Genomic DNA, 22,492 nt, shown 5'->3' with positions numbered 1-22,492 from the left:
TCTGGGGGTCATAGTGGATCACAAGCTAAATGAAGCAGCAAAGAATCCTGTGGCACCTTATAGACTAACAGAAGTTTTGCAGCATGAGCTTTCGTGGGTGAATACCCACTTCTTCGGATGCAAGCAGTGGAAATTTCCAGGGACAGGTGTGTATATATAAGCAAGCAAGAAGCAAGCTAGAGATAACGAGGTTAGATCAATCAGGGAGGATGGGGCCCTGTTCCAGCAGCTGAGGTGTGAAAACCAAGGGAGGAGAAACTGGTTCTGTAATTGGCAAGCCATTCACAGTCTTTGTTTAGTCCTAAGCTGATGGTGTTAAATTTGCAGATGAACTGGAGCTCAGCAGTTTCTCTTTGAAGTCTGGTCCTAAAGTTTTTTTGTTGTAGGATGGCCACCTTAAAATCTGCTATTGTGTGGCCAGGGAGGTTGAAGTGTTCTCCTACAGGTTTTTGTATATTGCCATTCCTAATGTCTGATTTGTGTCCATTTATCCTTTTCCTTAGAGACTGTCCAGTTTGGCCAATGTACATAGCAGAGGGGCATTGCTGGCATATGATGGCATATATTACATTGGTGGACGTGCAGGTGAATGAACCGGTGATGGTGTGGCTGATTTGGTTAGGTCCTGTGATGGTGTTGCTGGTGTAGATATGTGGGCAGAGTTGGCATCGAGGTTTGTTGCATGGGTTGGTTCCTGAGCTAGGGTTACTATGGTGCGGTGTGCAGTTGTTGGTGAGAATATGCTTCAGGTTGGCAGGTTGTCTGTGGGCGAGGACTGGCCTGCCACCCAAGGCCTGTGAAAGTGTGGGATCATTGTCCAGGATGGGTTGTAGATCCCTGATGATGCGTCCTACAAAAACCTGTAGGAGAACACTTCAACCTCCCTGGCCACACAATAGCAGATTTTAAGGTGGCCATCCTACAACAAAAAAACTTTAGGACCAGACTTCAAAGAGAAACTGCTGAGCTCCAGTTCATCTGCAAATTTAACACCATCAGTTTAGGACTAAACAAAGACTGTGAATGGCTTGCCAATTACAGAACCAGTTTCTCCTCCCTTGGTTTTCACACCTCAGCTGCTGGAACAGGGCCCCATCCTCCCTGATTGATCTAACCTCGTTATCTCTAGCTTGCTTCTTGCTTGCTTATATATACACACCTGTCCCTGGAAATTTCCACTGCTTGCATCCGAAGAAGTGGGTATTCACCCACGAAAGCTCATGCTGCAAAACTTCTGTTAGTCTATAAGGTGCCACAGGATTCTTTGCTGCTTCTACAGAACCAGACTAACACGGCTACCCCTCTGATACTTGACACAAGCTAAATATGATTCAACAGTGTAATGCTGTTGCTACAAAAGCAAACATCATTCTGGGATGTATTAGCAGGAGTGTTGTAAGGAAGACATCAGAAGTAATTCTTCTGCTGTACTTTGCGCTGATAAATCCTCAACTGGAGTATTGTTTGCAATTCTGGGTGCCACATTTCAGGAAAGATGTGGACAAATTGGAGAAAGCCCAGAGAAGAGCAACAAAAATGATGAAAGGTCTCGAAAACATGACCTATGAGGGAAGATTGAAAAAATTGGGTTTGTTTAGTCTGGAGAAGAGAAGACTGAAGCAGGGACACGATAACACTTTTCATGCACATAAAAGGTTGTTACGAGGAGGGTGAAAAATTGTTCTTGTTAACCTCTAACAGGGCAAGAAGCAATGGGCTTAAACTGCAGCAAGGGAGGTTTAGATTGGACATTAGGAAAAACTCCCTGTCAGGATGGTTAAGCGCTGGAATCAATTGCCCAGGGAGGTTGTGGAGTCTCCATCATTGGGGATTTTTAAGAGCAGGTTAGACAAACCCCTGTCAGGGATGGTCTAGATAATGCTTAGTCCTGCCATGAGTGCAGGGGACGGGACTAGATGACCTGTCGAGGTCCCTTCCAGTCCTACAATTCTATTTCAAAGACTGTCATCACTTGGAGGTGGGCTGCGTCTCAGCTTGGGGAGCAATGAACATCCAGCTGCAAAAAAGAAGTTTTTGCTCAACAGGCAACTCCACAGTGAGGGGTGGGCTTGGCAGAATGTGATTTTTTTTTATAATTTTGACATATGTTTTTAAGCTTTTTTAATTTTTAATCAATTTAAATGTGAACAGTTGCAAGAAATTGGGGAGAGTCCGACTATCAGTATTAATGAGAGCAGACACTGAGATTTGAAAGGTGAAAGTTTTAGAACCATTAAAAAAACAGCCATAAATAAAACTCTCATAAATTCGCAGGCAGCATTTTTCTTACTTTGCCTAGCTGCAAATGTTGATTATTGGTGCTGGAGCTATTTTTTTTTGTCAGGGGGAGGGGGGAAGGGGAAATGGATGGTTTTTCCAACTTTACCCATAAATATCTTGTCCTTCCAAGCCTCGTTCTGGGATAACGAGGGGGGGCTGCAGGACAGGCTGGAGGGGCGTGGGCAGAGCCATGCAGAGGTTCCAGCCAGGGGCGGTGAGGTATGGGCCCATGGTGCCCAGGCTCTAGCAAATTCAGGGCCCAGGCTCCACCAATGTTCAGGGCCAGGTCTCTCCCCTGGCCTCGCCTGCTGCCCTTGCGCACCTCCCCCGGAGCGTCCCCACCTACTGCCCCGTGCACCTCCCTGAGCATCCCTGCCTGTCCTGGGCAGCGGGCGACTGCCCCCTGCAGCTCCACACTGTGCTCTCTCGCCAGCTGCGGCACTGCCAGCTGCAAGGGAGCGGAGCTGGGGGCAGGTTGAGGCGGCTGCTGCCCCTGCGGAGGAAGGAGGTGCATGGGAGCCACCCCTGCCCCCAGCAGGCAACTCCGGGGGGCGTGGGGGGGAATTATCCTGGCTGGAGCTCCTGAGCAGCAGCTGGAGGGGGGGAGGGGGCTTGGGTGAATGTTGTGCAGGGGGGCTGGGGTCCCGCCTCCCATGGAGCTCGCTGCTGCCGGCAGGAAGAGGGCTGGGGGGAGGAGTCCTCTGTAGCTCCCCACCCCAGGGCAACCTGCCTGGTGCACCCCAAACTCCTCATCCCCAGCCCGATGCCCCACACCCCCTACTGCACCCCAACCCTCTGTCCCACCCAGAGCCCACACCCAGCACCCCACACCCCCTCCTGCACCCCAACCCTCTGACCCAGCCCAGAGCCCACACCCAGCACCCCACACCCCCTCCTGCACCCCAACCCTCTATCCCAGCCCAGAGCCCACACCCAGCACCCTAACTCCCTCTCAGAGCCCGCACCCCTCCAGCACTGGAACAGTAGGGGAGCTGAAGTGGAATAGCAGGCGGTGGGGAAGGGAGGGAGGCTGAAACTATGGGGCATCAGCAGAGCTCAGCATGTGGGGAGCCCAGGACTGGAAAAGCAGGGGACTGCCTGACAGGCCTGAGGTGCACCGGGAGAGCTGTGTGGGATGCCCAAGACTAGCACAGCATGTGGCTGGGGGTTGGGACTGAGAGGCATGGCAGAGCTGGCTGCGTGGGAAGCCCAGGACTGGACTAGCAGGGGCAGGTCTGGAGCTCAGGACTGAGGGACACCAGCAAAGCTTGTGTAACTCCTGCCCACACTCTGCACTGTCACACCCTCCCTTTTCTGGGCTGGCGCACGCTGGGAGAGGGGTCATAGAATCATAGAATCTCAGGGTTGGAAGGGACCTCAGGAGGTATCTAGTCCAATCCCCTGCTCAAAGCAGGGCCAACCCCAACTAAATCATCCCAGCCAGGGCTTTGTCAAGCCTGACCTTAACAACCTCTAAGGAAGGAGATTCCACCACCTCCCTAGGTAACCCATTCCAGTGCTTCACCACTCTCTGAGTGAAAAAGTTTTTCCTAATATCCAACCTAAACCTCCCCCACTGCAACTTGAGACCATTACTCCTTGTTCTGTCATCTGCTACCACTGAGAACAGTCTAGATCCATCCTCTTTGGAACCCCCTTTCAGGTAGTTGAAAGCAGCTATCAAATCCCCCCTCATTCTTCTCTTCTGCAGACTAAACAATCCCAGTTCCCTCAGCCTCTCCTCATAAGTCATGTGCTCCAGCCCCCTAATCATTTTTGTTGCCCTCTGCTGGACTCTCTCCAATTTATCCACATCCCTTCTTGTAGTGTGGGGCCCAAAACTGGACACAATACTCCAGATGAGGCCTCACCAATGTCGAATAGAGGGGAATGATCACATCCCTCGATCTGCTGGCAATGCCCCTACTTATACAGCCCAAAATGCCATTAGCCTTCTTGGCAACAAGGGCACACTGTTGACTCATATCCAGCTTCTTGTCCACTGTAACCCCTAGGTCCTTTTTTGCAGAACTGCTTCCTAGCCATTCGGTCCCTAGTCTGTAACAGTGAATGGGATTCTTCCGTCCTAAGTGCAGAACTCTGCACTTGTCCTTGTTGAACCTCATCAGGTTTTTTTTGGCCCAGTCCTCTAATTTGTCTAGGTCCCTCTGTATCCTATCCCTACCCTCCAGCACATCTACCACTCCTCCAAGTTTAGTGTCATCTGCAAACTTGCTGAGGGTGCAGTCCACACCATCCTCCAGATCATTAATGAAGATATTGAACAAAACTGGCCCCAGGACCAACCCGTGGGGCACTCCGCTTGAAACCGGCTGCCAACTAGACATGGAGCTGTTGATCACTACCCGTTGAGCCCGACGATCTAGCCAGCTTTCTATCCACCTTATAATCCACTCATCCAACTTATACTTCTTTAACTTGCCGGCAAGAATACTGTGGGAGACCGTATCAAAAGCTTTGCTAAAGTCAAGGAATAGCACATCCACTGCTTTCCCCTCATCCACAGAGCCAGTTATCTCGCCGTAGAAGGCAATTAGGTTAGTCAGGCATGACTTGCCCTTGGTGAATCCATGCTGACTGTTCCTGATCACTTTCCTCTCCTCTAAGTGCTTCAGAATTGATTCCTTGAGGATCTGCTCCATGATTTTTCCAGGGACTGAGGTGAGGCTGACTGGCCTGTAGTTCCCTGGATCTTCCTTCTTCTCTTTTTTAAAGATGGGCACTACATTAGCCTTTTTCCAGTCATCTGGGACCTCCCCCGTTCACCATGAGTTTTCAAAGATAATGGCCAATAGCTCTGCAATCACATCCGCCAACTCCTTTAGCACCCTTGGATGCAGCGCATCCAGCCCCATGGACTTGTGCTGGTCCAGTTTTTCTAAATAGTCCCGAACCACTTCTTTCTCCACAGAGGGCTGGTCACTTCCTCCCCATACTGTGCTGCCCAGTGCAGCAGTCTAGGAGCTGACCTTGGTGAAGACAGAGGCAAAAAAAGCATTGAGTACATTAGCTTTTTCCACATCCTCTGTCACTAGGTTGCCTCCCTCATTCAGTGAGGGGCCCACCCTTTCCTTGACTTTCTTCTTGTTGCTAACATACCTGAAGAAACCCTTCTTGTTACTCTTAACATCTCTTGCTAGCTGCAACTCCAAGTGTGATTTGGCCTTCCTAATTTCACTCCTGCATGCCTGAGCAATACTTTTATACTCCTCCCTGGTCATTTGTCCAATCTTCCACTTCTTGTAAGCTTCTTTTTTGCGTTTAAGATCAGCAAGGATTTCACTGTTAAGCCAAGTTGGTCGCCTGCCATACTTACTATTCTTTCTACACATCGGGATGGTTTTTTCCTGCAACCTCAATAAGGATTCTTTAAAATACAGCCAGCTCTCCTGGACTCCTTTTCCCCTCATGTTATTTTCCCAGGGGATCCCGCCCATCAGTTCCCTGAGGGAGTCAAAGTCTGCTTTTCTGAAGTCCAGGGTCTCTGTTCTACTGCTCTCCTTTCTTCCTTGTGTCAGGATCCTGAACTCGACCATCTCATGGTCACTGCCCCCCAGGTTCCCATCCACTTTTGTTTCCCCTACTAACTCTTCTGTGTGTGTGAGGGGCGGGGGTCCACTGCTCTGTGAAACTGTCTTGTTTCTCTTCCCAACACCTCATCTCTTCACCCGCACAAATCAGGCCCTCACACCTCCCAGCGCCACTTCCCAGCAAGAACTTCTCACCATCTTGCCAGTGATAATGGGATTCCAGTGAGAGAGTTAAACCAAATAAATAAAAAGCCCCAAACAAACCATTAACTCTTTCCTCCCCATTCTTGGTGGGGCACATGGTTCTTCTCTCCACATGGCCTAAAAGCTGCAGAGAAGAAGGGGCCCTGCACAGCAGGATTCATGAGTCCTGGGTTGAATTCCCTGCTCATTCAGACTTCCTGCGTGACTTTGGCCACATCACTGCTCCACTCTCTGCCCCAGTTTCCCCACCTCTAAAATGAGGATAATGATACCGACCTCCTTTGTAAGGTGTTTTGAGCCCTATGATAATAGCATAATAGCTCTTAGATAATGTTTAATACCCCGGATGAGAATCTTAGCAGTACTGGATGCTGAGCTATAACCACTAGGCTGTTACCAAAAAGGAGAGGGGCCCGGAACTGGGGTATAAAGCTACTGAGTCACTTTAGCAATCCCTGTGTTTGAAATGACCTGTGCTGCAGGCAGAAGGTAAAGGACACTGGCCTTACATTCAAATCCTGCCCTGTTTCAAAGAGTGATGTGGCTGGGGCAAGGGGCACGTCTCAGCTTGAGGAGCAGTGAACATCCAGCTGCATCACAAGACTGTTTTGCTCAACAGGCATCCCCCCAGTTTGGGCTAGCGGAGGTGCAGCAGGGCAGGGTTGAGGGGCACCGGCAGAGCTGGGTGTAAGTTCCCAGCACTGGAACAGCTGGGGAGCTGGACTTGCAGGCACCCTTAGCAGCAGCAATGTGTCCTCCGGGAAGGGGAAGGAGGAGTCACCCCTCTGACCTCAGCCATGGTCAGTGCCAGCAAGTGCCAGAGTGCAGACACCTCCCCGGAGAGCACAAGGGAGTCCTCAGGAATGCCCCAGAAAGAGAGAATGGGGGGGGGGGGTTCCTCCAGAGAGGAGGGACAGCCGTAGGTGGAAGCAGGGGTGGAGGAAGACAGGAGTCCTGGGGAGCCCTACAGCCAATTCATTGGGCATAAGCATGGGGCAGAGTTAGTGCTATTGGCCCAGAATTGCCCTTTTGCTGATCACTCGGGACATAGGAAAGGTTAAAGAAAAACATCTACTGGCCTAGCGGCCACAGGAGGTAACAGAACACTACACACTGCGTGACTCGTGTCAGAGCAGGAAAAGGCTGCAGGACACTGCAAGGCTCCTGGGCACCCATTACCAGTGATCAAAGAAGCATTTTTCAGGGTTGCCATGGATATCATAAGGCCATGAGCCAGCCCGATGCACAGAGGAAAAAGATCTATATTAGTGGTGGTGGATTCTGCGCCCAGGTACCCAGAAGCAATCTCTGTCTAATGTGCAAGCTGAGACAGTTGCCAAGGAACTATTCCCTATACTCAGCAGGGCAAGCTTTCCAAACCAGATCCTATCAGATTCTGGGCCAAATGTCATGTCCCAGCTATTTAGTGACTTATGGAGGGTGTTTGGGTTTGTCTCCATCACCCAGAAACAAACGGTTTAGCTGAGAGGCTCAACTGACCCCAATATCTAGGTAAGCTGCAGGGCCAGTGACTGGGATGTAACGTTATCCTATCTGTTGTTTGCCCACAGGGTTCACCCCATTTGACCTCCTAGATGGGAGAAAGGTCAGAGACTCTTGGGAGGGGGAAGCAGAGGGGGAACCAGTGGCTGAATATGTGCAAAGGCTTAGGGAAGATTCAAAGTCTTGTAGGGATAATGCCCCCCACCCCACTTTATCGATACATTCATCCCCTTGCTTCCCATGAGTTGCCCTGTGTAACCTTTGGTTGCCCTATGATCTCTATTCTGCCTAGTAACAGAGAGAGAGACCCCACCCCTTTGGTGCCGTGTGCAGCCCAAGAAGTGGGCCAGGTGCAAAGAGCAGCGTGCAAGGGGAGCACACATGGGCGGCACTGTCGTTGGATGTCCGTGGGCTGCCCGGTCACTGTCCGTTCGTAGATCGCCGCTCAGGAAGAGCTCGGGCGGCTGTGTCTCTCCCACCACTTCACAGGCAGACTAACCCCTTGAACTCCACGTACTCACTCGCCCTGCCCGTCATAGCAGCAGCACACCGCACTCACTCTGCCCAGCGGGGGAGTTTGCTCAATCTCAGGAAGATGCACAGAAGACTAGGAGACAGATTTACCTGGTGAAGGGTTTGAGTCAAGCCACCTGAGATCGACCAGAGGAACCAGAGCCCAGCTGTACCTGGACATCGAGACGTCCGGATCTGGGAAGTCTGGTGATTGTGAAACCTTCCCTCCACCCGCTTCCTCTCTTTCTCTCCACTTTTATCCCTGCTGCTATCATTTGTTAATGGAGGACTTGGTAACCGCCAAACTTATTAACTTTGTTATTAAGGTGTTAGAGTAATAAATGTTATCTGCTGTACGTTATTTTAAATACACCTGGCGACAGAGGGGTGGGATTTGGGATCTAGGTTTCATTTCTCCCCTGAATGTTATAGATTTTAAGTGGCCTGTTTGTAACAGTTTATGATAGTGATGGTGCAGCAAAACCTCTTAACAAGCCACACAGCTCAGAGGAATGGTATGATCACAAACCCCTGACCAATCATTTGATGTAGGGGTTCTGGAACGGGTGTTGCTCCCTGTAAAAAAAAGTACAAAATGCAGAACTCATGGGAAGAGCCTTGTGAGGTGGTAGAAAGGGTTAACAATATCACCTACAATATATGAAGGCCCTACAGCAGGGCTGTGCTGTAGACTGTGCATAGAAACAGGTATCACAGTTGTGACACCACTGGAAACATGATCTGCTGTTTGACTTGATGACTGAATGCCACAGAGACATCTCACTACAGAGCACTGATCTACGCAAAGAATGAAAAGGCAGAGATTTTGGCCATGCTGCAAAGGCATCACCAGGTCTTGTCCAATGAGCCGCCAATGCGATGTGGCCATTAAAAAAGCTAATGCGGTCTTGGGATGCATCAGGCGAGGTATTTCCAGTAAAGATAAGGAGGTGTTAGTACCGTTATACAAGGCACTGGTGAGACCTCATCTGGAATATTGTGTGCAGTTCTTGTCTCCCATGTTTAAGAAAGATGAATTCAAACTGGAACAGGTATAGAGAAGAGCTACTAGGATGATCCGAGGAATGGAAAACCTGTCTTATGAAAGGAGACGCAAAGAGCTTGGCTTGTTTAGCCTAACCAAAAGAAGGCTGAGGGGAGATATGATTGCTCTCTATAAATATATCAGAGGGATAAATATCAGGGAGGGAGAGGAATTATTTAAGCTTAGTACCAATGTGGACACAAGAACAAATGGATATAAACTGAACATTAGGAAGTTTAGACTTGAAATTAGACGAAGGTTTCTAACCATCAGAGGAGTGAAGTTCTGGATCAGCCTTCCAAGGGGAGAAGTGGGGGCAAAAGACATATCTGGCTTCAAGACTAAGCTTGATAAGTTTATGGAGGGGATGGTATGAGGGGATAGCCTAATTTTGGCAATTAATTGATCTTTGATTATCAGCAGGTAAGTATGCCCAGTGGTCTGTGATGGGATGTTAGATGGGGTGGGATCTGAGTTACTACAGCAAATTATTTCCTGGGTGCTGCCTGGTGAGTCTTGCCCACATGCTCAGGATTTAGCTGATCGCCATATTTGGGGTCAGGAAGGAATTTTCCTCCAGGGCAGATTGGCAGAGGCCCTGGAGGTTTTTCGCCTTCCTCTGCGGCATGGGGCACGGGTCACTTGCTGGAGGATTCTCTGCACCTTGAGGTCTTTAAACCATGATTTGAGGACTGCAGTAACTCAGACATAGGTTAGGGGTTTGTTACAGGAGTAGGTGGGTGAGATTCTGTGGCCTGTGTTGTGCAGGAGCTCAGACTAGATGATCATAATGGTCCCTTGTGACCTTAAAGTCTATGACTCTATGAGTCCAGAAGACCAGACTTGACTCACAAAATGGTCCATAAGATTAACACTGTGGGACCACCACATGCACTCGGCAGAGCACTCCTTACAACTGGTCAAATGCAGGAGCACATTAGTAAGGAGATATCTAGCATGCTGACATGGGAATAATTACAGGAGCCAACAGTCTCTGGGCTTCTTCTGTTGTTATGGGCCCCAAAAAGGATGGGACCATAAGGTTTTGTGTTGATTACAAGAAGTTTAGTGCGGTTACGGTTCCTGATGCATATCCTGATGCTGAGCTTTGTGACTTTGTTCTCACCCATAACCATTTCAGATTTGGGGACAACTTATACCTTCAAATCAGTGGCACTGCTATGGGTACCCGCATGGCCCCACAGTATGCCAACATTTTTATGGCTGACTTAGAACAACACTTCCTCAGCTCTCGTCCCCTAGCGCCCCTCCTCTACTTGCGTTACATTGATGACATCTTCATCATCTGGACCCACGGAAAGGAGGCCCTTGAGGAATTCCACCTGGATTTCAACAATTTCCACCCCACCATCAACCTCAGCCTGGACCAGTCCACACAAGAGATCCACTTCCTGGACACTACAGTGCAGATAAGTGATGGTCACATAAACACCACCCTATACCGGAAACCTACTGACCCCTATACTTGCCTACATGCCTCCAGCTTCCATCCAGACCACAACACGCGATCCATAGTCTACAGCTAAGCCCTAAGATACAACTGCATTTGCTCCAATCCCTCACACAGAGACAAACACCTACAGGATCTCTATCAAGCGTTCTTAAATACCCACCTGGGGAAGTGAGGAAACAGATTGACAGAGTGAGACGGGTACCCAGAAATCACCTACTACAGGACAAACCCAAAAAGGAAAACAACAGAACACCACTGGCCATCACGTACAGCCGCCAGCTAAAACCTCCCCAGCACATCATCAAGGATCTACAACCTATCCTGGAAAACGATCCCTCACTCTCACAGGCCTTGGGAGGCAGGCCAGTCCTCCCTTACAGACAGCCCTCAAACCTGAAGCAAATACTCACTAGCAACTACACACCGCACCATAGAAACACCAACCCAGGAACCTATCCCTGTATCAAACCTCGTTGCCTTCTCTGTGCCCATATCTACTCTAGTGACACCATCAGAGGACCCAACCACAGCAGCCATGCCATCAGGGGCTCATTCACCAGCACATCTACCAATGTGATATATGCCATCGTGTGCCAGCAATGCCCCTCTGCCATGTACATTGGCCAAACCGGACAGTCCCTATGTAAAAGAATAAATGGACACAAATCAGACATCAGGAATGGCAACATACAAAGCCAGTAGATGAACACTTCAACAGGGCCGCCCAGAGGGGGGGTGGGCAAGTGGGGCAATTTGCCTCAGGCCCCCACGAGAGTTTTTTGGGGCCCCTGAAGCAGGGTCCTTCACTCACTCTGGGGCCCCTGGAAAACTCTTGCGAAGCCGGGGCCCCCAGAACTTCTTCCGCTCCAGGTCTTCGGCGGCGGAGGGTCCTTCCGCTCTGGGGTGGAAGGACTCCCTGCCGCCGAATTACTGCCGAAGCGGGACCCGCCGCCGAAGTGCCGGGTCTTTGGTGGTAATTCAGCGGCGGGGGACCCCTGCCGCAGGTCTTTGGGGCACTTCGGTGGTGAGTCCCGGAGCGGAAGGTCCCCCGCCCCGAATTACCACCGAAGCGGGGCCCCCCTGAATCCTCTGGGCAGCCCTGCACTTCAATCTCCCTGGACATTCTATAACAGATTTAAAAGTAACTATTCTTGAACAAAAAAACCTTCAGAAACAGACTTCAAAGAGAAGTAGCACAACAAAAATTCGCTTGCAAATTTAACACCATTAATTTGGGCTTGAACAGGGACTGGGAGTGGCTGGCTCATTACAAAAGCAGCTTTGCCTCGCCTGGAATTGACACCTCCTCATCTATTATTGGGAGTGGACCACATCCACCCTGATCGAATTGGCCCTGTCAACACTGGTTCTCCACTTGTGAGGTAACTCCCTTCTCTCCATGTGTCAGTATAGAATGCCTGCATCTGTAACTTTCACTCCATGCTTCTGAAGAAGTGAGGTTTTTTACCCACAAAAGCTTATGCCCAAATAAATCTGTTAGTCTTTAAGGTCCCACCGGACTCCTTGTTGTTTCTGTGGATACAGACTAACACTTGAGAATTGCGCTGAGGGTGCAGGTTTCAGTAAAAGTGTCAAATAAGGGTATCCAAAGTCATTGGGTAGGAGGGGGCCAGATTTGCTTGGATCCCTTGAAAGTGGACTCAGTTGTTAACCAGCCTGTGCACAAAAACAAAAGCAAGTTCAACTTTTATAGGCTTGGCTAATTATTCCTGCAGGCTTGGTGGGGTTCAGTGGCATTGGGTCTGCTATCACAGTTTTTGACTTTTTGCAAAAGTCCAACAAAGTGGTGTGGATGGCAGCCTGTCAGAAAATCTTTGGTGAGGAAGAGAAAGTTCTGTGAGAGAACCTTTTCTGGCTGGTCCTGATTTTGACAAGGGGTTTGAACTGTGCATGGACACATCTCACACAGGCCTGGGAGCAATACTAATGCAAGCAGGTGAAGGCAACAAAAAGCCTCCTATTGCTTTCTTAAGTAAAAAACTGATAACCCTCCCCACAACAAAATTACTCTGTCTCAGGGTATGTCTACACTACGGGATTATTCCGATTTTACAGAAACCAGTTTTTTAAAACAGATTGTATAAAGTCGAGTGCACGCGGCCACACTAAGCACATTAATTCAGCGATGTGCGTCCATGTACCAAGGCTAGCGTCGATTTCTGGAGCGTTGCACTGTGGGTAGCTATCCCGTAGCTATCCCATAGTTCCTGCAGTCTCCCCCGCCCATTGGAATTCTGGGTTGAGATCCCAATGCATGATGGGGCAAAAACAGTGTCGCGGGTTATTCTGGGTAAATGTCGTCACTCAATCCTTCCTCCGTGAAAGCAACGGCAGACAATCATTTCGCGCCCTTTTTCACCTGGATTGCCCTGGAAGACGCCATAGCATGGCAACCATGGAGCCTGTTTTGTCTTTTGTCACTGTCACCGTATGTGTACTGGATGCTGCTGACAGAGGCAGTACTGCAGTGCTACACAGCAGCATTCATTTGCCTTTGCAAGGTAGCAGAGACGTTTACCATCCCTATTGCACCGTCTGCCATTGTAAATTGGCAATGAGATGATGGTTCAGTCATTTTGCACCGTTTGCATTTGGAAATTGGCGATGATGGTTATCAATCCTTTTGTACCGTCTGCTGCTGTCATGGGTGCTCCTGGCTGGCCTCGCTGAGGTCGGCTGGGGGTGCATGGACAAAAATGGGAATGACTCCCCAGGTCATTCCCTTCTTTATGTTTTGTCTAAAAATAGAGTCAGTCCTGCCTAGAATATGGGGCAAGTGTACTAGAGAACCATAGAGCACAGCTGCTCCGTGTCAGAGCCCCAGAGATCCCGCAGAAATGATGAGCTGCATGCCATTCTAGGGGGTGCCCCTGCAACAACCCCACCCGTTGCTTCCCTCCTCCCCCACCCCTCCTGGGCTACCGTGGCAGTGTCCCCCCATTTGTGTGATGAAGTAATAAAGAATGCAGGAATAAGAAACACTGACTTTTAGTGAGATAAAATGAGGGGGAGGCAGCCTCCAGCTGCTATGATAGTCCAGGCAGGATTGAATCTTTTCTTTAGACATGAAAGGGGGGTGTGTGATGGAGCTCAGCCCCCAGTTGCTATGATGAGGACGGTTACCAAGCCTTCTGTACCGTCTGCCAGGAATGACCGGGAGTCATTCCTATTTTTACCCAGGCACCCCCGGCCAACCTCACCGAGGCCAGCCAGGAGCACTCACAGGCTGATGATGACGATGGATAGCAGTCATATTGTACCGTCTGCCACCGGGAAGGGGATGCTGGTGTTCAGCGCTGCAGCAACCCATCTACCAGCAGCATGCAGTAGACATAGGGTGACATTGAAAAAAGGCGAGAAACGATTTTTCCCCTTTTCTTTCGGGGGGTGGGGAAGGGTGTAAATTGATGACATACACCCTGAAACACCCGGGAAAATGTTTTTGACCCTTCAGGCATTGGGAGCTCAACCAAGAATGCAAATGCTTTTCGGAGACTGCGGGAACTGTGGGATAGCTTGAGTCCTCAGTCCCCCCTCCCTCCCTCCATGAGTGTCCGTTTGATTCTTTGGCTTTCCACTACGCTTGTCACGCAGCACTGTGCTGAGTCCCTGCTGTGGCCTCTGTCTATCATAGCCTGGAGATTTTTTCAAATGCTTTGTCATTTTGTCTTCTGTAATGGAGCTCTGATAGAACAGATTTGCCTCCCCATCCAGCGATCAGATCCAGTATCTCCCGTACGGTCCATGCTGGAGCTCTTTTTGGATTTGGGACTGCATGGTCACCTGTGCTGATCAGAGCTCCACACTGGGCAAACAGGAAATGAAATTCAAAAGTTCGCGGGGCTTTTCCTGTCTACCTGGCCAGTGCATCCGAGTTCAGATTGCTTTCCAGAGCGGTCACAATGGTTCACTGTGGGATACCGCCCGGAGGCCAATACCGTCGATTTGCGGCCACACTAACCCTAATCCGACATGGCAATACCGATTTCAACACTACTCCTCTTGTCGGGGAGGAGTACAGAAATCGGTTTAAAGAGCCCTTTATATCGATATAAAGGGCCTCATTGTGTGGACGGGTGCAGGGTTAAATCGGTTTAACGCTGCTAAATTCGGTTTAAACACGTAGTGTAGACCAGGCCACAGAAAGAGAATGTCATGCAATTGTTTGGGCAGTCAAGCAGTTAAGTCAATCTGTTTAATAGCCCTACACACTACCCTCCATTGGCATGCCTACACAGAACCAAACCTACCAACTGGAGTACAGCTCTCTGGGAACATGATATGGACATTGTACATATTAAGAGCAAAGAAAATGCAGTGACAGATGCACTGTCGAGGCAGGAGGGTTCTGAGATGACACATAAGGATTAGCCAGTGGCTTACCCCACCGCGTCAATGGAAGGGGGTAGGTGTGACCCAGAGACCTCTTGATGCCAACAGGCAGCGGGCACAAGTAATGCCTGGGGTTTCACAGGGACCCCTGAGGCCAGGTGTAGGCACAACAATTCAAAGGGCAGCTTGTGAGGTCTCCACTATGAGCCAGCATCCCACTGATCATCGCAATCATTGCAAAATGGCCACATGGATACTATTTAAGGAGGGGTGTGTCCATACTGGCAATTATGTTCTCGAAGCCTGGGAGTGAAAGCAAATGAACAGGAGAGGTTCCTTTCAGGCAGGGGCTAACAGGCTGGGCAGACTCCCTGTCTGGGCACTGGGCGCTTCACATTAGAGGTCTATTTGCATATGGAGCCAGGTCCTAAGCAAGAGCTTGCAGAAATCTACAAGAAAGACGCACACAGGAAACCCCATCAGCAGGGGGCAGCCTGTTCACAAGTAATGACAATGGGTCATTGGATATAGAAGCGGGGACGGCAGAGGTAACCCTATGAATCTTTCCCCCAGGAAGCAAGCTGACAGTGTGACTTGTCTCATGGTAGAAAGATCACAGCGAACTGTCACTGAAAAACACTGGAAGGACTTTGGGGAGAATATCTAGTTCGTTAAGTCAAGCTTCTAGAATGCATGTTGTGAGTTGATTTTATATGTAACCATTTGTTTCCAGTTACGTCTACTTGCAATTATTTGAAATCTCTACTCTTTGTTTGCTAGACTTTGGCTTGTTTACACTAGAAACATATCTAAGTGCTGAGAGTTGAGCAGAACTGTGATCTCAGGTGTAGCTGGCAAGCTGGGTGCACTGTTCCTTTGGGAGCAGCGTCTGTGAATACAGAGAGTGGCCAGTAGAACAGAAGCTGGACACTCCGGGTGGGCACTCAGAGGGCTCGGGGGAGGGCTGGCGGGTGCCTATTGCTAACCTGTGGAGGGACAGCAGAACCCATGAAGGCTGAGAGGGGTGGGCTTGTGTTGCTCGAGGCTGGTGGAGTCGGGGACCTGACCTCTGGCAGGCGTAGGCAAGACTTCCTCACACCAAGGGCAGGTGGTCACGAGGTGCCTCACAATGCTGGTACCTCTGGAGGTGACACCAGGGCACTGGCATAGCTGTGCTGGGAAAGGCTGCATAACTCCTGCCTACACTATGCACCGGCACTGCCCCCCTCTCCTGAGCTCTAAATCAGCTGGTGCTGGGAGCAGGATCGGGGGAGGATCTTATTCCTCTTTCACATTTATGAAACTGACTTGTTTGTCTCTATAAATCCATGGTGCGCCCACACCTTGAATAGAGTGCAGATGTGGTCGCCCCATTTCAAAAAAGATATATTGGAATTGGAAAAGGTTCAGAAAAGGGCAACAAAAATGATTACAGGGGGGAGGGATAGCTCAGTAGTTTGCGCTTTGGCCTGCTAAACCCAGGGTTGTGAGTTCAACCCTTGAGGGGGCCATTCAGGGAACTAGGTTAAAAAATCTGTCTGGGGATTGGTCCTGCTTTGAGCAGGGGGTTGGACTTGATGACCTCCTGAGGTCCCTTCCAACCCTAATATTCTGTATGAAGAGAGATGATTAAGACGGGGAATTTTCAGCCTGGAAAAGAGGCGACTAAGGGGGGCTATGATAGAGGTCTATAAAATCATGAGTGGAAGAGAGAAAGTCAATAAGGAAGTGTTATTTACTCCTTCTCATAAGACAAGAACAAGGGGCCACCCAATGAAATTACTAGGTAGCAAGTTTAAAACAAACACAAGAAAGTATTTTTTCCCGCAACACACTGTCAACCTCTGGAATTCCTTGCCCAAGGGTATTGTGAAGGCCAAGACTATAACAGGGTTCACAAGGGAGCCAGATAGATTCCTGGAGGATAGGTCCATCAATGGCTATTAGCCAAGATGGGCAGGAATGGTGTCCCTAGCCTGTTGGCCAGAAGCTGGGATTGGGTGACAGGACATGGATCAATTGATGATAACCTGTCTGTTCATTCCCTTTGGGGCACCTGCCATTGGCCACTGTCAGAGGACGGGATACTGGGCTAGATGGACCTTTGGTCTGACCCAGTAGGGCCGTTCTTATGATCTCGGCTGGGGTCTTTAAGGGCTACTGGAATATCAATATTTGCCAGCAGAAGGGATGCAGGGTCTAAAAAGGACCTCGAGTTCTTTACTCTTGCTATAGGAATTGTGCCAGATAGATGAGGAAGGAAAAGAATTTCAACCCCAATTATTCCACTGTATTGAATGCAGATAGAACAGAGCAGAGCAGCAGCTGCAGTAACTGACCCACCATGAGGAAGGAGGTGGTGCTGTTAAGTTTGGGTTGGATCATGCTGTCCATTTTCTCCCATCAGTGCCAGTGCAGCAGCCTCCACTGGCACCATTCCGCATCTGAGAAGTGGGCACGGAGCACATGTGTGGGAGGGAGGGCGTGAGTCCCCATGGCCACTGATCAGGGAGAGCTCACCCTGGCAGCTCAGTGGCAGATGGGTGTTGGGCACATCTCACCATGGCAGATGGGTGTCGGGCACACCTCCCTTTGCCCCCGGTCTCAGTCCCTCTTGAGCTATCCCCTCCTCCCCTAGCAGGAGGTGAGACACGTGCCTGCCCACCTCCAGCTGGGTAACAAGCCCCGCCTGACTGTGGCTGGTTCGGGATAACCTCAGAATGGGTCACTGCCCACCAAATGCAGGCGCATCACTCTGCGGGAATCCCCATCCATGGCTATGCACTCATGTGCGCCCATCGCCGTGCCATCCAGGCACCATGCCAAACTGCCCAAATGCCAGGGTGACAGACATCAGACAGACAGATGCGTTAATGTCTCGACTCAGCCTAAAGCCACGAGGAGTCGCACTGGCCTGGGGTTTACTGGACTCCTGTGCCGGGCCAGGTCTCAGGCTGCCAGCCCCCAGGATGAAGTGAGGACAGCGGGTGTCTCTGTCGGGTGGCGTTGTGCAACCCAGAGCAGGGGGAAGGGCTGTGGCACTGAGCAAAGGAACTGAAGCAGGCCTAGAGCTTGGCAACCCCCTGTCGTCTTAGCCCCTGCCCCCAGCCTTGGTCCCACAAGCTGGCCGGCAGCACCATGCCTCCTGCCTGGAGGGACGGGACTAGCTGGGCCTGTCTCAGGCACTGTCGCTCCGTCCTGGAAGGGAGAGCTCTTTGCTGGGGCTTGGAGAGGCACCTGGGCTGAGGAGGGAGGAAAGGGGAGACCACTATGGAGGAAGATAGAGAGGAGGGTGGGAGAGACAGGAGCCATCTACTCCTACCTGGCTTCAATGACATGGCAGTGCAGGGCCCTCTTCTGGGGCTCCTCCAGCACCTTCAGCTCCAGGCAGATCTCTCCCTGAACCTCTTCATTGGGGTCCACGTGTGTCAGGTTGATCCAGCTGTCAATCCCTGCAATGGCGGAGGAGTCTGTAACTAGCAGCCTGGCTCTCCCTGCCCCACCCACCTCGGGGGGCTGACGCAGCAGGCCAGCCTGCTGCCCAGCTGCCATGCTGGCCATGTGTGATCCCTGCGCAGCCCCCACCCCATGCCACGGCAGAGACCTTAGGGGTGTTATCCGCAGAATGGCCAGCCCCAAACTGTCAAAAATCACAAGTCAGCCCCCCAGCTCCCCAAAATCACGAGATTGGCTTAAAATCAGGAGATCTACAAAACTATCCCAATAGCCGGGGGTCTCTTCCCTCGCCTTTTGGGTGCCCTTGGATGGCACTTGCAGCCTTTTCCCCAAAGCAGCAAAGGCTAGAAAACCACTTTTCTTTTGAAAAGGCAAGTGGAGAGTCTTTTGTGACTCCAAGAGCAGGGACTTGGGTGCCAAACAACAAGAGAATCACAACAGCCGGAGAGTCAGCAACACTGGGACAATGCTGCCAGATGGCCTGTCCTCTCCATCTGCTGTTACCCTGCTGCTCTGGGCTGCTGGGGGGTGCTGCCAACTCCACAAAGCAGGAAGTCACCAGACAAACCCTGAAAAGTTGCTAGATGTAGCTGTTGAAGCTCTCAAAAGGAGTAAAAAATGTCACCAAACAAACTTTCCAGAGAATTCAACAGAGAATTTTATATACATACATACACACACACACCGGGTACGTCCAGCAATCGATTTTTCGGGGATCGATATATCGTGTCTCATCTAGATGCGATATATCGATCCCCGAACACGCTCCCGTCAACTCCGAAACTCCACCGGAGCGAGCGGCAGTAGCAGAGTCGACGGGGAGCCGCGCACATCGATCCCGCGCCGTGAGGACCCGAGGTAAATCGATCTAAGATACTTTGACTTCAGCTACGCTAGTCACGTAGCTGGATTTGCGTATCTTAGATCAATTTCCCCCCCGCCACCCCCCCAGTGTAGACCAGCCCACAGGCGAGCACAGTCCCAAACTCATTCACAAGCAGCCCAACAGTGTTAATAAAACCCATTCCGTGCTCTCCGTCTACATTCGGTTGCACACCAGAAGCAACTACAACAGTACATAGTCGTTGTCAGGAGGGCGCCCTCTGCTCAGCGGGAAGGGTGCTCTGTACACGGCAGCCCAGCACGGCTGGGGGTGGTTAATTTCAGCTGAGCCTCCCTTCCTTGCCGCCTGGATTTGCGCCCACAGGCTAGTGGAAGGGAGAGCCCAGAGCCGGGGGGAGGAGAGCATTTGCCTCACCTGAGCTCATGCTGCAGGGAGCCAGTAAGTAGATTTAAAAAACAAAAAGTCCACCAGCCGGACCCCTTCCCCCTGCTTCCAGGGTTTCATTTCTGAAAACAGCCGGGCAGCTAAGCCCCAGCCAAGCCAGGGGAAGGGGCAAAGGGGAACTGAAATCAAGCTAGCTCCACCTTTGATCGTGCAGTAAGGCAGTAAGGGGGGGCACAGTGCCCCCCCACCCCATTGGGACACATGGCTCTGTCTTATCCCACCCCACTGTCCATCCATGCGGCTCCCCTCGCTGGCTAACCTGCCTCCCCCGCCCAGCCCGCTTCATTAGCCGGCATTCCCTGCATCACAGGCTGTGCGACGTACTACGCAGCAGCGAGAAAGAACACGTCTGGGTAAAAACACGTCCTGGGCCTGGTGCTCTCTCCAAAGTGTGCCTGGCTTTAGCAAACTGTTTAATTAGCCTCCACAAACTTATTTTCCTCGCCTGCAGATTATAGTGATCTCAGCCCGAGAAGCCCTGGAATGTGATTCCTTCCACGGACATGCTCCATTGAGACACAATGACATTAGCTGGGTGTGCAACAGAACGTAGGAAGAAGAGCGTGAAATGGATTTTATTAACACTATTGAGCTGCTTGTGAATGATATTGGTGACGTCTTTCTCTGAACGTCACTGTCATTGGCAGTGAAAGTCACTAGATTTCTCACTGGTCACTTACTTTCTCGTTAGGGAAACCAAAAAGTCACTAAATCTAGTGACAAACTAGCTAAGTTGGGTACATGCCAGGGCCCTGCTCGCTGGGGAGGCTAGGATCTGAGCCAGGCCTCACTAGGGTTGCCAGGCGTCCGGTTTTTGACTGGAATGCTCACTCGAAAAGGGACCCTGGCGGCTCCAGTCTGCATCGCTGCCCAGGCCATTAAAACTTCGGTTGGTGGCGGGGCGGGGGTGAAGGAGGCCTGCAGCAGCAGCTCTCTTTGTGGTGTGAGCCTGGCGGGCAGGGGGGGATCCCTGCGGAGGGGCTGGCAAAGGCACCCAGCTGCAGGCTGGGGCCGGCAGGGTTAACCCCAGGCAGCAGCCACCAGGGTGGCTGGGGGCTCCCTGCAGAGTGGGTTTTGTGGCCTTTAGGAAGTGCCTTCAGCCCCCTCCCTACCCAGCCCACTGCTCCCTGGCTGGGGAAGCGGAGAGAGGAGCCAGCCCAGCTCCCCAGGGGCCGCATGCAGCCACCAGTAGGGGAGGGGGCAGGGCGAGCTGCCACTGCCTGCCCCAGGCCCAGTAGCCCACTTCACGGGGGCTGCTGCGCCGGGCTCATCTCAGGACCATGCAGCAAGCAGGTAAGGGGCTGTGGGCTGGTCAGTCTCCTCCCGGGATGAATGGGCTGCGCAGGAGCATGGGACTACAGTTGGCCGGCTCTCCCTGGGAACGGGTCCGAGCAGAGTCGGGCAGCAGTTGGGCATGGAGGCACCAGCCAGTGGCCAGACTGGGGGGCACGAAGGAGAGGGGCTGGGGGGCATTGCAAACAGTGGGGAGAGGAGGAGGGGGCCTGCAGCAGCACTCTCCCTACAGCTGCTGTGATTTGGGCTCCGCTGGGGGAGCAGTGAGCCAGGGGGAGCAGTGGGGTGTATGTATCACTTGTGGGGAATTCTCTCCCCCCGCATTCCAGAGAACAGGAAAAACTTTTGTCCTCGGTGCGCTGGCCGAGCCATGTGTCCAGGATTCCTGGCAGATCGAGCAGCCTCTGAGGCCCAGGAAATGCTAGGGCAGCGCTGGTGCGGCTGCTATTTACGGGGCCACCTGGAGCCCGCACCCCAAACCCCTTCCCATGCCCCAACCCCCTGGCCCAGCTTGGAGCCCTCTCCCACACCCAAACTCCTTGCCAGAGCCTGGACTCTACACCCCCTCCCGCACCCCTTGGCCCCAGCCTGGCACCCCCTCCTGCACCCCAAACCCCTCATCCCCAGCCCCACCCCTGGTGCACCCTCAGCCGGAGCGCTCCCTCCCTCCCGCACTCAAATCCCCGGCCCCAGCCCGGTGAAAATCAGCGAGTGAGTGATGGTGGGGGAGAGTGAGTGAGTGACGGAGCGGGGACGGGGCCTTGGGAAGGGGCGGGACAGGGAGCGGGGGCGCGAGGGTCTTTGGTTTTCTGAAATTGGCAGACCCAGGCCTTGCAGAATGACCCATAAGTTGCCAGTCTGGTGCCTGCTGCGCTGCCTTCATAAGACACGCGGCAGCCCCAGTGCCCCAGCACCTACCTCGCGGGTACGACGAAATCCATTCTTTGCTGAGCGATATTTTGCCAATGACATCGTCGTGCCTGCAAGGAAAGAGCCAGGTCTGGGCAGAGAGTGCCTGGAATTAACTGCCCTGCACGGCCAAGGAGCAGGGTATCCAGGGGCCAATCCACCTCAACGGGCTTCCTCGCATCACCCCAGCGGTTCAGGGCCCTCCGTGCTTTGCTCTGCACAGCTCCACCAAGGAAACCGACTGTCGGTGTCTATCTACGGCCGTAGTTACCGTAGGGAGCCCCTCACGGGAGCATCAGAGAGCCTACGTCTCCTGAAGCCCGTCCTGTGCCTTGCCCACAGGGTCCTGGAGAAACCAGCCCTGGGAAGCAGAGAATTCCTCCTCCACGGGCTCCTCCCACAGCCACCCGTGAGGCAAGCCGATAGCCCAGCAGCCCCAAGCTCAGAGGCCCTGACTGTGGAGGAGCCCTTGGGTGGGGGATGGGAGGGGGTATTTGTGAGGGAATTAGGGCAAGTAAATACTCTAATAATCCTGCTGCCTGTTTGCTGCTGAGTCAGCACGGCTGGCAGAGGGGCAGCCCCAGGGAACGGATGGGCCAGCGTGTGGCACCAGAGCCCGGGGC

The 22,492-nt window shown here is 51.9% G+C and overlaps 1 protein-coding gene across 2 annotated transcripts in view; it reads right to left on the bottom strand.

Annotated features, from left to right (window-relative positions):
* Nucleotides 1–22,492, bottom strand: part of RASAL1 (RAS protein activator like 1) — a 115,574-nt gene that overhangs the window by 69,058 nt on the left and 24,024 nt on the right. For both annotated transcript variants that reach the window (XM_044990534.1, XM_044990536.1), the window contains exons 4-5: nucleotides 21,879–21,940; nucleotides 18,246–18,375 (exon numbers count right to left, since the gene is read on the bottom strand). In XM_044990534.1, the coding sequence (XP_044846469.1) occupies nucleotides 18,246–18,375; nucleotides 21,879–21,940 (192 nt within the window). The remainder of the gene's footprint in view (nucleotides 1–18,245; nucleotides 18,376–21,878; nucleotides 21,941–22,492) is intronic.

The sequence above is a fragment of the Mauremys mutica genome, chromosome 16, assembly GCF_020497125.1.
Source record: "Mauremys mutica isolate MM-2020 ecotype Southern chromosome 16, ASM2049712v1, whole genome shotgun sequence".
Lineage (NCBI taxonomy): Eukaryota > Metazoa > Chordata > Testudines > Geoemydidae > Mauremys > Mauremys mutica.
This window is presented reverse-complemented; position numbering and strand designations above follow the sequence as displayed.